The sequence below is a fragment of the Anomalospiza imberbis genome, chromosome 4, assembly GCF_031753505.1.
Source record: "Anomalospiza imberbis isolate Cuckoo-Finch-1a 21T00152 chromosome 4, ASM3175350v1, whole genome shotgun sequence".
NCBI lineage: Eukaryota > Metazoa > Chordata > Aves > Passeriformes > Viduidae > Anomalospiza > Anomalospiza imberbis.
This window is the reverse complement of record NC_089684.1, coordinates 6,222,940-6,239,462: the sequence shown is the minus strand read 5'-3', so window position 1 is coordinate 6,239,462 and position 16,523 is coordinate 6,222,940. Positions and strand designations below refer to the sequence as shown.

The following is a 16,523-nucleotide window of genomic DNA, read 5'->3' as shown; positions in this document are numbered from 1 at the left end:
CTCAGAGGGCTAGAGCACATCTCCTCTGAAGAAAGACTAAGGGTTGGGGTCGTTCAGCCTGGAGAAGAGAAAGTTCTGTGGAGACTGGATTCTGGCCTGTCACTACTTAGAGGGGGCTTCTAATAAAGATGGGGACAAATATTTTAGCAGGGCTTATTGTCCTAGGACAAGGGGTAATGGTTTTAAACTTAAAGAGCATAGATTCAGACTGAAGATGAGGAAGAAGATTTTTATGATGGGGCTGGTGAAACATAGGAACAAATTGCCCAGAGAGGTGGTGGATGTCCAGTCTGTGGAAACTTCAAGGTAAGATTGGATGGGGCTATGTTAAAGATGTCATTGCAGGGGAGTTGAACTAGATGACCCTTAAAGGTCCCTCCCAACCATTTTATGACTCCTTCGTAACTAAGCTGCAGGCATATGTTTTACATCACAACTTGAAAGAAGCTGTAGAACTTACAAAAGACATTTCTTTCTTATGAATATTTTTCCCCTTTTAAAAAAGGAAACCATCCAACTTTCAGGTACAAATAAGAACCTGATATCAGAAGCTCTTCACAAGATATGTAATTTTAATTGGAATTCTAAGCAATGGATAAAATACCCTAGAAACCTCTTCCAGAATTATTGTAATTAGCTCCTCTCCCCTTATGCTGCTTCATATGTTTCCACTTACATTAAGCAACATAAGGCTTTTATAAGGTGAGGAGCTTAACATGCAAGTCATACACAGTACAGACAGACATGTCTGTAGACATGTAGGACTCAATCCTCCACGTGGTGGAGGACTGGGGACAGAGACATTTATATGAACATGATAAAATACTCATAGCTCTGTGCTAAGAAAGAAGTACTAAGTGACTTCATTAGCTCTGATGTACAACCCCTTTGAACCTCAGAGAAAATATCTGATTTTCTTTTGTTCTTAATATCGAACCCAGAAAAGATTTGTTTGTAAGAAGCTCATGAAATCTGTGGCTTTGCTGTTAAATTATTATTGTGTTATTAAGACTACTCTGCAGTAGTCACTTTATTCTCTGCAGTTAAATAGCATTTCACAGCATGTGTTTTATTTTGTTTGGCCAAACTCCAGGCTTTCTGGTCCTCTAGTAGAGTCTAAAGAGTTGCCTGCAGACTGTAAAAAGAGTTACATATGTTAAAGTGGATTAAAAGGCACACTGAACAGGAAAAGGCATTTAGGGTTATTGCAAAATAATGTCTATTTTACATATTTATTATAGTGGTAACCCTCTCAGTAAAGAATTGCTTGTCCTACCACGAGATTCTGAGGAGTGCCAAAACCCATGATGTCACGATGTCTTCTAACTTATTACCAAAACTAATCTGTCCCCCTCTTTTAGGAAATGATGTATTGCTGATCATTCTGGCTGAATGCCCTTCTCCTAATTTTGGGGTTCTAGTCTCACCTGTCTCCAGAAGCTCAGCGGATGCGTCCTCTCTGAGAGCAAGTGGAGCATACTCTTGAAATATGTTATGCAGTTTCTGGAAAGTGCTGAGCCGTTTGTTCTTAGCTTGCTGCCTGTGCACAGATCTCTGCTGAAAATATCCCTGAAAAATGTGTTACGAACATCACTACAAGACAAGCTGTGAGGACATACTGGAAAGTTAAGAAGCTGCTCTAATCATAAAACATGATTAAAGAACACCATTACTTGAGGTAGGTGCAGCTCTTGCCTACCAGGTTGCTGCACAGTTTGGCAGATGGACAAATGTGGATTTGAGACTTATTACCTCTGTTTTAACAAGCATGTATCTCAACTGGGAAAGTTACACCATCTCTAAGATGGGGATAAAATCTCATATATCTGTTTGATGACAGTGTAACCAGCATCATCAGTAAAGGCTCAGGGAATATTTTCCTTCAGATAATATCTTCCAGTGCTGTACTTCATGCTATAATGAGAAAAGCTCTGCTGCTCATTTAAATATACAATTCATTTGCACGATAAAATGCTGAAGGAAATTCTTCAGACTCAGTGTTTTTTCATGTAAGTGCTTAGCAATTAGATTTCCATTGATTAAAGAAGTGAATCACGTTCAGATTAATGAAGAATAAATTAATCTCCTTAACAGATTGGAAAGAAATGCATATTTACTCCATAACTGAACAACTTCTGAACAGAGAGAATTTAGCACTCACCTGGTAGGCTGCAGTTTGTAAGTATTTGCAACAAAATGGACATGAGAAGAGTAGATTTCAGGTTACTCAGGGAACTAGTAAGTGAAATCTCCTGGGAAAATGTTTTTGCTGGTGCTGGGGTCCATCAATGCTGGTCACTTTTTAAACATCTCCTCCTAATAGCACAGGAGCAACAATTCCCAAATGTCCGAAGTCAGACAAGGCAGAAGGCCCTTCTGCTGAACAAGGACTCTTTCTCACAAACAAGGGGAAAAAAGGGAAGGTGTATGCCCAGTGGAAGCAAGGTCAGGTGACATGGGAAGAATACAGAGATGCTTCTTGCCACTGTAGGGAGAAAATTTGTGCAGCCAAAGCTCAGTTGGAGATGAAGCTGGCCAGAACTGTCAGGGACAATAAAAGGTTTTTGTCAAATATATTAATGACAATAAGCAGTGAAAAATAACATTGGCCTGTTACAGGTTGAGGATGGTCACTTCACAAACAGGGACAGGGACCAGGCAGAGGTGTTTAAGGTGTTCTTCGCCTCTGTCTTCAACACAGATGAGGAAACAAGGGGGTTTCACTGCCATGAGATGGAAGACCAGGGCTCATCCCAGCTGATCCTGAAGCTGAGCAGGATCTGCTGCTTCAGCTGGATCCCTGAAAATATACAGGGCCTAATGGGATTAATTTGAGAATCCTCAAGGAGCTGGCTGATGTCATTGCAAAAACTCTCTTGATTTTTGAGTGGTTTTCAGAATCCAGAGAAATCCCAGTGGACTGGAAGCTGGGTGATATTGCCCTTGATTTTCAAGAAGGGCAGGAAGGAGGACCCTGGAAGTTACAGGCCTGTCAGTCTCATTTCAGTGCCAGGTAAAATCATGGAAAAAACTGTTCTGAAAGATACTGAAAAACACCTGGAGGACAATGCAGCCATCAGTCCCAGCAGAGTTTCAAGAGAGGGAAGTCCTGCTTGTCAAATCTGATTTCCTTCTATTTCAGCTTCCTTCTGGGAATGAAGATGACACATTAAACAGATCCTGCTCATCTGAAATGTCTGAGTACAATTCTCTGTTAGAATTAACTCCATTTTTACTTTTGATGATTTGCCAGTTCCCAAAAAGTGTTGAGTAACACCTGCTTGATTACCATCTGTCTGGACTGCTTTTTAGGTCAGAATGATCTCTTTTGATACCCCTTGAGACACAACAGAACAGTGTCTGCTTTTGCATTATGTCAGTTAGGTTAATTCTTCCAATTATACCTTTAAGTAATTATAAGATTTTCTTTCATAATATTCCTGAGATGATGAGATTATCAGGCTTTTGCCCCATAAAACCTGAAAACAATGGGAAAAACCCACACATTCAAGGACACAAATACAAACCCAATCTACACACAAACCTAATCTAGCACAAACCTATCAGGTTTCTTATGGTCTGCATCAGTCAAGACTTTGTATTACTGTCCCTTCCTCTTTTGCATTCTAGATTTACAATATGCCCTTTCTTTACATACCAAAACCAATAATGCACTTACTGTACCCTAAAAGTATAAATTCAATAGAATTCCAGAATTAAAAACAAATATCTGGAAAACCTTACAACAATTTTTCGATATCTCATCTCTGATACTTCTTCAAAATTTCCACAAGTAGTGAAACACGATGGTGATAATTTCTGACACCACCTGGATGCCCCCACCTCAGGTCCACCAGCTGGAGTTACAACCTCTTTCTTTACAGTAGTTGTGTAATTGAGGAAAGCATTCTTCCATTAATGCATTTCTTTCTGCCTCTGATTCTAGCACAAATAAGCATAGTGAGATCAGGTTGTTGTAACTTTAAAAAAAAAAATCATTGTAATTTTGATTATTTTCCTGTGTTTGATGGCAGAAACTTTGAATGAGTTAGAGGATAAATATTTCCCAAATAAGACAGATATTCTTACAGATCTTCTTAATCTTTGTATGTTGATACCTGAAGTGATATGATGTAACCATGTACCTCACCAAGACTGTGTTCATGAGCACATGCATAGCAAATCCCACTTTAACCATTCTGCTTACAAGACACACATTTAACTGGAAATTTAAATACTGACGAGCTGGATTTAAATTTGCAAAATGTACAACTAAATCCAAATTTTATGTACTCCCCTTCCTTCCAACAGATAAAATTCTGAGCTTGCAACACTCAAAATATTAAGCTACTCAGAATCTTGCAGAAAAGAGGAAGTGAGGCTTTTGAGTTGTCTCCACTCTTCACATAACAGAAATTGCATTTGCTTGATACACAAGAATCCCACAGCTTCAAATCAAAATTTCTAGGTTTGTTCCTATGTATAACTTTTTTCTGGTGACATTCTTTCCTCCCCTCAAGGGTTTACTAGTAACACTTTAAAAAATATTTTACCATCTTTTAAAATACCTTAAGAGATGTTTTAACATACAAAGAAACAACATATGTTTATCAACTGTAATTTTTAGAAGACTAACCAACCATGTTCTTAAGGCTCCAAATTCAAGATCCTTCCTCCTTCTTCCACTCTTCACTTCTACTGTCATCTTCTCTCCCTAAACAGATATCCAAAGAAGCTGAGTATTTGCTTTTCATATTTAGCATGTGTGTCCTCATAGAATATCTTTCCCATTTCCTGATCTTGAAAGACAGTGACCTGCCTTGCTTCCTCTGTGTTCATCGGTACAGCATCTAACAGAGTAGAGCTTGTGTCTGTGAAACAAAGATCAATGTGATGATCACAAGGAGATTCTGCCCAATTTTGTCCAGTCAGAGATTGTAATACAGGTCTCAAGTACAAACATTTAAAACAGGAGAAAATAAAACAGGAGTGACACGTTGTACCTTGTGCATTATATTATATGTGACATGACACAGATTATTTTAACTCATTCCAGGTGTGAGGAATAAATACCATCAGTAGTTTCTATTTTCTTCCTCCTACCCAATACACCTTTCTGTATAAAAGCTAAAATTATTCATAAGCATTTATAAGTCACAAATCCACCACATGAAGATAGACTCTGAAGCAGACTAAACCACTCATATCCGGTATGTTTTATTAAAGCAAATTAATTTGCCTCAGTACCTGGCCATCCTGTTCAAAGGTCCACTTTGTTCCAGACACAGTTCTGCTACTTTATTTGCTTTCACTAAGTGAAAACTTTTTTCTCTTTTCAGCCTTAGGAGGGTACTAAAACTCAGTTTTTGTATTGTTTTCCCACTAACAGGGACACTAGGAAGAAAAGCACCAACCATCTGTTTGGACCCTACTGGGCAAAAAAACCAACCCACAAACAAATCCAAAAAAACCACTTAGTCACAGAAAGAAAATCTTCCTATGAATTCTTTTTTATACAAACATCACATAGCCAGATTTAATTTTGGCATATCCATACTTCTGAGTAGGATTATTTCCTTTCCTTTAGCACTATTTTAGTTTTGGAAATAAATTTCTATATGACATCCTGTACTTTTATCATCTAAAGACATATGGCATAAGGAGGGGAAAGGAAAATCATAATTATGCAATATACCAGTTCACTAAAACCTGGTAATACTCAAGTGCTGATCTTCACAGAAAAATATATAACTGATAATGCTGGGCAAAATTTGTTAACCATCTACAGAGGCTGTCTATGTTTTATTGATGGGCTACGACCTTTTCCCTGAGCTATTATAAAATCTGTGTCTTCAAGGTCAATTGAAGCATCATTTTCACTATAGGTAGAGATCAAATGGTTCTCTACAGTGGAACAGCAGCTCTTCACATGATGATGCTTTATTCACATTTGTTTTACCTGCAGGAAATCATAAAATGCATTCCTGACAGCATTACTGCATTACTGATTCAAAGTAAGATTCTGCTCTGAAGAGCAAATTCAGTCAAGGCTATGTTTACTGTCTTTCAATGACATTATAGCAGGTAATTGTTTGAGAAAAAGATTTCTTTCTTCCTTCTATATCGCTTCTTGAACGGTATCTTCCAACTCAGAGCAGGCTAATTTTCCCTTTCTGACCATTAGCAGTAACACAGACACTGCAGAAGCAACTCTGCCCTCGGAGACACCCACACAACTTCACTCCTCTCCTAACTCCAAGGCTCTGTAGTTACAGCTTGGCTTTCCCTTTCACTGCTGTGACCTTATCCCATCTCACGACATAAACACCTTGTAGTAGCTAACCACAAGAGTTGTCCAATTTCTGCCCTATTTTTAACATGAATACTTCAGACACGTCTGTAGGAACCACAGGCATGAATGCTCAGACACAGCAGCAAGGGACAGTGATGTAACATTTTCAGTCTGACAGGACACCAGGGATGTAGATTTTCATGTCTCGTGTAATTAAGACATTTGGAGCCACTCCTCACTTTGCTCTGAATGAAGGAGAGATAGGACAAAGAGTTCATGATTTCCCAGTGCCTAGTCAATATGCTTTGTCTTAAGTTATTTCTGAGAGTACACCAGGCTTTCAGCGGCTGCTTACATGGGCTCAGAAAGAGAGTAACAGGAAACATAACAGGCAAACAGAAATTCTTCCCACAGCCACAAAACAGACCCACTCTGAGATGAAGCCAAATCCATGTTGGTGAAAGAAACCAGGGCAACAGAAAAACATCTACAATCCTCTTGTCCCTTACCATATCCCAAACTGATGCCAGAATTTAGCTTTTGTTGTATTGTCCTGGAGCAGTGAAAATTTATCCCCTATGCTCTTCTAGTTTTGCTTATGAGGATGTTTTCCCCCATCCACTTCCTCCTCCAATCCACCCAGAATTCTCACACTTCTGGTATTCTCGCTGTTGAACGAACATCTCCTCCCCACTGCACTCTGCTGCTAACTGCAAGAGCTTAGGGTGCCATACTGTTGAAGAAAACAATTTCCAAAGGGAAATTATTTCTGGTTCAGACCAGTTCAAGGATTTTCACAGCACAAATTTCACAGTGTAACCCAAAATCATTTGTATTGCCTCACATGAGAAGAGGATAGTATCCTTACGTTTGCACTTTTGCCACAGGTCCTCTGTGGAGAAATGCTGGCTTTTTTCCTACTGGTCTTTGACTCACCAAAATGTAATTGCTCCTCAGTTGGGCACTCTTTATCTACCCACCCCACATACAACCAGTCAGAAGAGGACTGCAGAAATTATCAGTCTTGATTTCAGTGTGCCTGTGTCAGGCTGACCAAGGGGGTGAGCAGGACATGCTAGGCACACACTGCTGACTAATCACCTCTCTATCCAACATACTTAAAGGCAGTCTGCATTACTCCCTGGAGTTCGATACATTAGAGTGCAACGGGGCATCTTCGGTCATGGTACCCACAGCTTTCTGGACATTTGCTACCTTTTATTTACTGTTACTAGTATTGACACTTGTCTTCTCAGGCCAAACAAAGCTCTACTGCAAAACTCATTAATTTAAATAGGGGGTGTAGCCATACAATCAAGAGACTCTAATCCTGCTGAGTAATCACCGATTTTCCACTGCCAGTAGGTCTTTGTAAAAAAAAAAAAAAAAAAAGGTGGCAGTAGATTTTTCAACAGTGGTTAGAATTCCTTCATAAGTCATGATCTCTTATTTACAATTGTGCCTTGCTTGGTAAGAATCATTAGATTTTTCCTTACTCTCATTTATCACTGCTCAGGCCTCTCCATATCAAGTCCCCAGATTCTTTAAATGATCCTGTCCCAGCCATCACATCATATTAGAAAATGGTTTGAACGACACAAATTACCTTTCACAATTTACACAGAAGGAAAAAACAGGTATAAAAATTTCCAATGCAAAATACTTCCTGTGAAATTAGACTTCAAAGTAATTACATTTACTAACAGAACCAGAGAAGACTCAGGTATCTTCATGAAAGCATGTGATTTACAGACTAGGATCTGAAAAAGCATGCATTTCACAAGGTTACCAAATTACACACAGTAACACTATGGAAGGCAAGAGATGCGGTTCTTTTTTGTCCTTCTGGAAGGCAAGAGATGCGGTTCTTTTTTGTCCTTCCCCCACTCTCTCATAACTAATCTTTTCAGATAAATTGTCATAGCAATTTGATTTATACACCAAGGATACCAGCAGAAACATGTCAACTCCCCTTGGAGAACTCATGATAGTCCTGGCTGTCCTTGTGCTGGCAGAGACTAAAACTAAATGCCCTTCCCCGCTACAGGTTCACCGTGTACTGCCAGAGCAACTTCTCCCGGCATCGGCACTCCGCGCCAGGCACTCTTGTTCAGACTGCAGCAAAAGTCCTCCTTTTTGTACTTTACAACATTTTACTACATGAGAGTAGAGTTCAAAAAGAAGCCAGACTTTCTGAAATGATGGGGGCTGTACACAGTGGAGCACACTCTTCCAAAGGGACACTGGACTTGCTCTGCGTGCGCTGAACGCAATGGATACTGCCCTGTGATCCTGGTAAGCAATAACAAACTATCAATAACACACACAGCCACCCCGAAGATCATATACCACAAGAGGGAAGATGGAATTCTTTCAGCAATTTTTAAGAATGCTTTCTTTGTAAGAGTCCTTTCCAGTTCAAATTTGCAAAGTGAAAAGTGCAGCAGGCAATACAGAGTTTAAAAGAATAAATACAATACCACAGCAGATAAATAGGCATTTATTAAAGTTCATCTCAAAACAAAACAAAAATAATAAAAGACATTAAGGCATTTTGTATTCAATAACAGTTCATACAGTAAAGATGACTTCTTCTTATGCAAGAGAGCAGATTAAGAAAAAACAAGAGCTCTCACAAAGAAGTTCTCCCAAAACGTCTGATGGATTACTGATTTCCACTGTCCTACCACTTAGTCAGCAAATCCCTCCAAAGAATGCCTATTTCTCCAATGAAGCAGCTACAAAACCCCAACAGTCATTGAGACACTAGCAAGAAAGCACTTTTGCCCCTCCTCAGGCATCCCACTGTCTGTAAACATGCACACTGGAGAAAGACCAACAGATGGGATATTGTGGAGAATAAAGAAGCTGCACTCCTGCTACAACCATTCATTTTTGAGCAGACTAGAATATTTGGCCTTGCTTTCACTAGTATTTAGTATTTCAGCCAGCAACTAGTGAAAACGAGACCACAAGCTCCAGCCTGTTTTGCAATGCAACAATTTCTATGTTCTCCTTCTAGTTCATACTAGATAAACGAATGACAAAGTTTTTATTTCCATGGAAGAATTTATTTTGATGAATTAAGCCATCAAGCCACCAATCACTGTTATAGTGCTTCTTTCTTCAACTGGAATAAGAACATCAGGAAATGTTTACAGTATCATTGGGTTCACTATAACAGGATTTTACTACAGACTAAATATAAATTAATAAACACTTCAGCACTATTCATCACACTGGCTCTCTATATCCTTTGTCACATTCTAACCTTCATTTAAGGCAAGTTTGTTGGGTGATTTTTCTGAAGACGACCACATGGTCTCTAGATAAGCTTGTGTGACTAGATTTACAAGTTAGGAAATCGAGCTTTATAAAATGTTTACTTCAACAAATATGAAAGTTATTAAGAGAGAGATGGTGAGCCAGAATTGCACTGTATTAAAAGGTGGAGTTTCCTTGTACCAAAGTCCTTTATTCATCATCTTTAGAACCAGTTTTGCTTAACTATAAAAGAGACACAAAAAGAAAGTATTCAAAGTTTAGATTGTCATTACATTTATTGGGAAACAAGAACATTATTTCCATCTCACACTGAACATGCAGATTACTTAATCAACAATACAGACTGATTGTTCTACTGTATCAAAAGACTGAAAAGTATCAAAAATTAATTCTTAACTTAAACACTAAACGAACTTATTTTCTGATCATGAAAGCTGGATTTAAAAAAAAAAACCAAACAAACCACAAATAAACCCCAGAAAAACCTCAGGGCACTGTTTCTATTAAATTTGAAGGCTTTATCACCAGCTCTCCAAAAGAGAAAAAAAAAAAAGATGAAGTAATGGAACATTATCTTCACACACCTCTGAGAGAATTCCCATACAGAAATTTAAACAATATAAAAATAGACAGTAACATTAACTTAGTATTTATCACCTTTTAAAGCTAGGCTTATAATTATTAAAAGTAGCATGCCTATCATGAGATCTATCTGAAAACCAAGACATTCACTATAAATAGCCACTTTTAACTCAGAAGGACTCTGCCCAAACCTTCATAATTTACTTGGTCTTATTTAACAACTGGAACTGGTGTTAGGTCTTACAGTGAAAATTGCCTCAACTGTGTAAAATAAAATAGTTTGCTTTCAAAATTGTCAAGCAGTGATTTTCACTGAATCAGCAAAGACAAGAGGGTGGAAGAAACCAATAATGAGAGAGCAAGTAGAAAAGAATTCTTCACTGGAGGAGTTGCAGAAGAGAATGAGGCTTGTAGGAGACAGCGAGGTGCTCCCACTTGGGACAGCTCCCTTTTATTTCTTACTTATCCACTGCCCTCCAGAACCTGGCAGCACTACTAACCTTATTTTAAATCTTCTTGTCATATGAAGACAGAGTGTTTGCAGTGCATTTGGTTAGCAAAGTCCTCTCATCACAAAATTAAAATTTAATTGCTCAGTAAATAAAAAAGAAACCAATGAAGTTCAAAGAGTGACATCCTTCACACTAATATTCAGAAGAACTAGCATTTTAAAGCTTTTGAGAAATCTGTAAATTAGAATCCAAAATAAGAAGCATTTCTTATTCTTTCTTACAAATCTTTCTAAAAAAAGAGTAAAAAAAGGGAACTTGAAAATACTTACATGCTGGACACATATAGAAATTAATCAGACATCAAAGTCAAATCCAAACATAGTTAGGAAGAAAAGCAAGAAAAAAATTTATCAGATCAGTTTTCTTCAGATATAAGTACAAATAATTTTTAATTTACATACACAGCATGTTCACAATACTGTATATAATACACTCACTTTACCTTAATTACATCAACCCAGTTCCATCCTCGTGGAAGCTCTCCTTTGTTATCTGCAGAAAAAGATTTTAATTTCAGCACACAAGCTAAGGGGAATATTTATCTTTCTTCAAAATCGACCCACAAAATGCTAAACATCCAAACCCCTCAATTTCTGTGCTCTGAAGCCATGAGAACAGAAGCAGATTTTAATGTCTTAAACACAGTGTGTTCTTCAACTAACCTCAAAGTGAAAGGAGGAAATGAAATGGCCTTAAGCTGTGCCAGGAGAGGTTCACATTAGATTTCAAAAAACCATTTTTCACTGGAAGGGTAGCTAGGTACTGGAATAAGGGGCCTAGGGATGTGGTGGAGTGACTGTCTCTGGAAGTGTTCCAGAGGTGTCTGGATGTGGCACTTGGGGATAGGTTTAGGGGTCATTGTGGTGGTGATGGGTTGACAGTTGGATAGATGAACTTGAAGGTCTCTTCCAGCCTTGGTGATTCTCCTGATTGTGTGATTCAAAGTAATTCAATTTAAATAAGAACACCTCAGTTCACCTGAAATTTAGTTTAGATGAGCTGGGCTGACCAGCAATGATGAATTCTGTCAAAGAACTACATTTTATACAGCTTTTCCTTTATACAGTTAACATTAAGCTTGCCAATTATACATTAGGTTAGGTAGATTATATGCAGAAATTGCTGAAATTATATGCAGAATATGCTGAAATTGCTGGGTACAACTTATTGCTACAACAGGATAGTAGTAGCCAGATCATTACTGAAAACTGAAGGTGAATATGAAAGGCCCATCAGCAAAATTAACTGAAGTAATCAACACTTTCAATCAAAATTCTTCTATTTCATTGAAAGCATTAAGTATCTGCAGAAGCACTTCTATTTCTAGAATGCAAACTAAATTAGGTGCTTTATTTTGGGTTCCAAATAAAATACTTTTGTTTAGAAATTATATTTTTAATAATGTGCATTATTAAAATGTTGATGAGAGCCCATCAACAAACTGCATTTTTTCCTGAAAGTAAATTTCTAGAGGTCCCAAATCCTCTCCTTCCACAAGTGTTTTTTGAAAATTTCTTTTTTGTTACCAAGTGAAATAAAATAAAACAAAGATGTCATTAAATCATAACTCTATAGAAAGTTGCTGTGACCAGAACTAACATCTCAGGCAAGAATAATTTATCTAGAACAAATAAAATGGAGACCACAGACTTAAAGTAGTTCATCTTATAAACAAATTACTAGTTACCCTTTCTCTAGCCAGGTGTCCTTGGTATAAAATTTGGATTTTCATACTGATCAAGGCAAAGATTAGTATAGCGAACAAACCTGTTTTATCGGCTAGTTTTCGTTTCTGGGTTTTGGATAACTGCTCCTTTTTCTCTTTTTTCTTACTTGGTGGCACATCAGGAGTTCCAATTGAAATACTATTGCTTACTGAAGTCTGAGAAGGATAAAAGTGGTTGTAAACATTTTGCATGTTAGTTCCATGGATATCCCTGTGTGATGTGATTACTGAACCTGACCGACTGAAATACCCAGACTGTCAGAAAGAAGCAACGCTGTCAGCAGCCTGCAGCTTTTAATCCACGTATAATCAGGGCTGTACTTTAAAAAAACCCCATGTGTTAGAAACTGGAATTATTCTCTTCCAGTTGCAAAGGGCACCTTTTTCACTTTGAAATTTTAATCATAGGGTGTGATTTAGTCTGAATGGATTCAGATGTCACACGCACAGAAATCATTCCTTCCTCCTCAAAGCAGATCTGCTGCACCATCATGGCAAACAATGTGCTTACACAACCCAAAAGACACAAATTGACCCAGCCTGACTACTTTAAGAGCCTGGAGGTGCACTTACACAATTCCAGGAAGGCTGCAGTAAATTGCCAGCCCTCCAATCCTCAACAGACACATCTCTGTTTCAGCTTCCTTTTTTTTTTTGCTTCTGCTCAAGGTCTCTATTTTAATGTTATCCTGTGGGACATAACAGCAGGCTGCAAACATTTTGGTGTAACAGCAAAATAACTATCAAATAGAACAATTATCACCACAGAGCATTGCGGCACCATACTTTGTGTGTCCCTTTCAGCCACTAACATGTATAACCAATGAACGGATTTACATCTTAGAGAGAACTCTGAAGTATTCAGGTTATAATAATCAGTGGGTTTTTTTCAGTTTTAAAAGCACAACATTAAAATCAGAATTTATCTACATACCACAGTGTTAACAGGTTGATTTTCCATGAACACCTCCTTATTGTCTTTGGCATATTCAAAAAGTGTGTATGTCATTGCAGTTCCAAGATTTGCTTCAACTTCTACCATTAACTTATCCAATATACTTTGCTTAATAGCTGAGGATCTAAAAGAAATCATTAAATTTAACTGTAAACTAGACAGGTGATAAAAAGCTTTTCAAAGAAAGAGCCCCCACCACAAAGCCAGAGTGTGAAGCTGTCACAAACACTTACATTGTGTTGTTGAAGAAAGCATCCATCGATATGACTGGTGCTGTTTGTGGATATGTTTCTGGCCAAGAAACCTCTATTAGAAAGGCTTTGGGATCTCCACTTTCACCTATCTGAAGAGGTAAAAAAACCCAACTTTATAAATCAACAGTTTCCAGTCACTTTCTGAGGATTATGAAGCCAATACAGAAGTCTATTACTTCTTTTAGATCATCAAAATTCCTTGAGACAACTACTTTGAGAGTTATCAGTTAGAAAATAAAGCTGTTACCTAGAAAGAGCATTAAATTTTAGACATCAATATTAACAATTACCCTGCAGTTTTTTCATTCTAGAAGAAGCAGCAGAAACTGTCAAATCTCTTTTTATGGTTGGGGTTTTTTAATTCCTTTGCTTAAAAGCTACTTTGTAATATCTTCAAGCCAAATATTATACTAACTCACATGAGAACAAAAAATATGAAGCCTTTCCCCCCTCCCCCATGCATCTAAGCACAGAGCAATATGAAAATAAGCCACAAAACAGGTTTGAAATAAAGATTATAATAAACTAGTAACCTAAGATAGCAAAAATAATGGGTAAGAACATCAATATTTATGTCTTATACCTACAGATATTTTATTTCCCTGTATGAAAGAATGAGTAGTAAAAGAGTTAAGAAGTCAGTAGAATGAGTCTGGATTAAAAAAAAAAAACAAATTACAGCATACTACTGACATACAATCAGAAATAACTGCTTCACACAAGGATTTGGAAGATTAGCACAGTAAGGTTTCTAAAACCACCCAAAATTTTCCCTTATTTGCCTCATTATAAAAATCAGCCTTTATCTAACGATGTGGAATAAAGTGTGTCCACAAGAGAAGTCCTAATCAAGGTAAGGCTGTGGTTCTTCAAAATTAAAAAAAGTAAAAAATTGCTCCTTTCTTATTTACAGTATCTGCTTCAGCAGACTGGACTAAGTGACACTCAACAGCACTTGTTTAGTGGTGAAATAAATAAGACTTTAAATCAAGAATCTGCAAGATTTTTCAAGGCAGCATTTACAGTTCCTTTCCCACTGCTACCAAGAGCAGAACTGGCTGCAGTGTTCACAGGGTTCTCTGAGGAAAGCACTCTCTGTGTGCAGCACAAATCCTACAAAGACATCCAAATTCTTTCTATCTTCTGCATTATGACTTCTCACAATACAATTTTTTCTTAATGGGAAAGATGTATTATTGCCTTTATATGACACTAAGTTTTATTGTATTTGAGTTATCCTAACTTTTGACAATTATTTTTTGTCTAATAAAAATGAGCAACAACCAAAGCTAGTGAAAAGTAAAATGACACACTTTAGGCTTGAAGGCATGTCATATTTCCACTTTAAAAGAAATTAAATTAATTAAGAATGATCCAATAAATGAATAAAGACTGCTCTTACATGGCTGGGATTCCAAGTGCTATTAATTAATTGAGCTGATTCTCATTACAATTAGTGACATTATTCTTAAGTAATTTAAGAAGCCACAGAAAGGTGATTTTAGATGTTTTCTCCCTGAAACAGGCATATGGCATTTTCAGAAGTCTCCCTTCTGTCCTATGGGTGTCTAAGTAAAGTTTTCTGGCCATCAAAAGATCAGTCTCAGTCTGTGCCCAGAAGAACTTCCAGGATTTTAAATCTGAGAAAGGTGGTGAGAATTTCATGCCAGAATCTAGTTGTGTACCTCAAGTTCAGCATTCTCTGTATGTCTGTTCTGACCAGACCCTACTGGTGCACGCGCCCGAAGCATTTTGTGGATTTTCTCTTTAGCAGGTAAACAAGACGTGATCAGTAATCTTTGGACATGGGACTGGAACCTTGTAACTGAGCACTTAACAAAAGCTCCAAATTTTACATAGAAACATCTCTGTAAATCTCTCCATTTCGGACCTGTTAGGGTAAATATTACACAGCAGGCTGGCTCCTTCAGAGGACTCGACAGCTGTGGCTACGCAGGACACAGACATGCAAGTGGGATGCCTGGCTTGGGGACAACTGGCTTGTGGTGCCAAGCAATAGGGCAAGAGGTAACAGGCAGAAACTGACGGCCAGGAGGCTCCACCTGAGTATAAGGAAGGATTTCTTCACTGTGCAGTGACCGAGCACTGGAACAGATTGTTCAGAGACGTTGTCTCCCTCACGGTAGATTTTTCAGGAACCATCTGGACACAGTCTTGTGCCATGTGCTCTAGGATGACCCTGCCCGAGCAGGGAGGTTGGACCAGACAACTCACTGTGGCTCCTTCCAACCTCACCCGTGCTGTGCTTCTGGGTAACAAACCCATGCTGGAAGCAGGTTCATATACATGACACTCTGTGCTATGAAGCACTGCTGTACCAAACACCCGGAAAAATCGCTCTGTGGATCTATCCTTCACCGCACATCGGCTACCTCTTTGGCTTAGAACCCCCGAGTATGGCAACTGCAAGGCAGCAAAGCAACTTCAAGGTGCAACCTGGCCTTACCCTGTACTGGAAGGACACCGGGCTGAGCTCCCTGAAGCACAGGTCTCCCTCGTAGATGGAGCGCAGCGCTTCCAGCTCCATCTGCGGCCAGGGCCAGAGCAGAGGTTACCGACCGCAGCCCGGCGCGGCGCCCGCACCTGCCGCGCTCCCTGCGCGACGCCGTGCCCGGCCCCGCCGCCGCCCGGCTCCCTCCTCCCGCCCCTCGCCCGCTCCAGCGGCCGCCGCTTCCCTCCCGCTCCCGCCACGGGCTCTACCCCGCCCTCCCAGCCCTGGTTCCGCTCTCGCTCAGGCAGCGGGGCCCGGAACTCACCTCCTGGTCCTCGTTGGCCGCCATGGCCGGGGCTCCCGGCTGCCGGCCCCGCTCCCTCCGGCCCGGCCCGGCCCCGCTGCCGGCCCCGCTCCCTCCGGCCCGGCCCCGCTCCGTCCGGCCCGGCCCGGCCCCGCTGCCGC

The 16,523-nt window shown here is 39.2% G+C and overlaps 1 protein-coding gene across 3 annotated transcripts; it reads right to left on the bottom strand.

The window, feature by feature from the left end:
* Nucleotides 1-8,776: 8,776 nt before the first annotated feature.
* On the bottom strand, nucleotides 8,777-16,470 carry RWDD4 (RWD domain containing 4). 3 transcript variants are annotated; one of them, XM_068186999.1, is made up of 8 exons: nucleotides 16,384-16,465; nucleotides 16,074-16,154; nucleotides 13,586-13,695; nucleotides 13,332-13,476; nucleotides 12,439-12,553; nucleotides 11,114-11,163; nucleotides 10,941-10,943; nucleotides 8,777-9,799 (listed from the first exon to the last, which is right to left on the bottom strand). In XM_068186999.1, the coding sequence occupies exons 1-8, from the start codon at nucleotides 16,405-16,407 to the stop codon at nucleotides 9,767-9,769; spliced, it is 561 nt and encodes a 186-aa protein (XP_068043100.1). In that variant the 5' UTR covers nucleotides 16,408-16,465; the 3' UTR covers nucleotides 8,777-9,766. The 3 variants fall into 3 exon arrangements, with proteins under 3 accessions (XP_068043100.1, XP_068043098.1, XP_068043099.1); XM_068186997.1 differs by lacking the exon at nucleotides 8,777-9,799 and having other exon boundaries at nucleotides 9,827-10,943; nucleotides 16,384-16,470; XM_068186998.1 differs by lacking the exons at nucleotides 8,777-9,799; nucleotides 16,074-16,154 and having other exon boundaries at nucleotides 9,827-10,943; nucleotides 16,384-16,440.
* Nucleotides 16,471-16,523: the final 53 nt, after the last annotated feature.

Bases quoted from the DNA above. Each gene is read 5' to 3' on its own strand.
- RWDD4 (XM_068186997.1), bottom strand. From the start codon at position 16,407: ATGGCGGCCAACGAGGACCAGGAG. The intron at 12,554-13,331 runs GTATGTAGATAA...TATCCTTCTCAG, and splicing joins ATCAACCTGTTAACACTGTG to ACTTCAGTAAGCAATAGTAT. The intron at 11,164-12,438 runs GTTTGTTCGCTA...CTTTTTCTGCAG, and splicing joins AAAACTAGCCGATAAAACAG to ATAACAAAGGAGAGCTTCCA.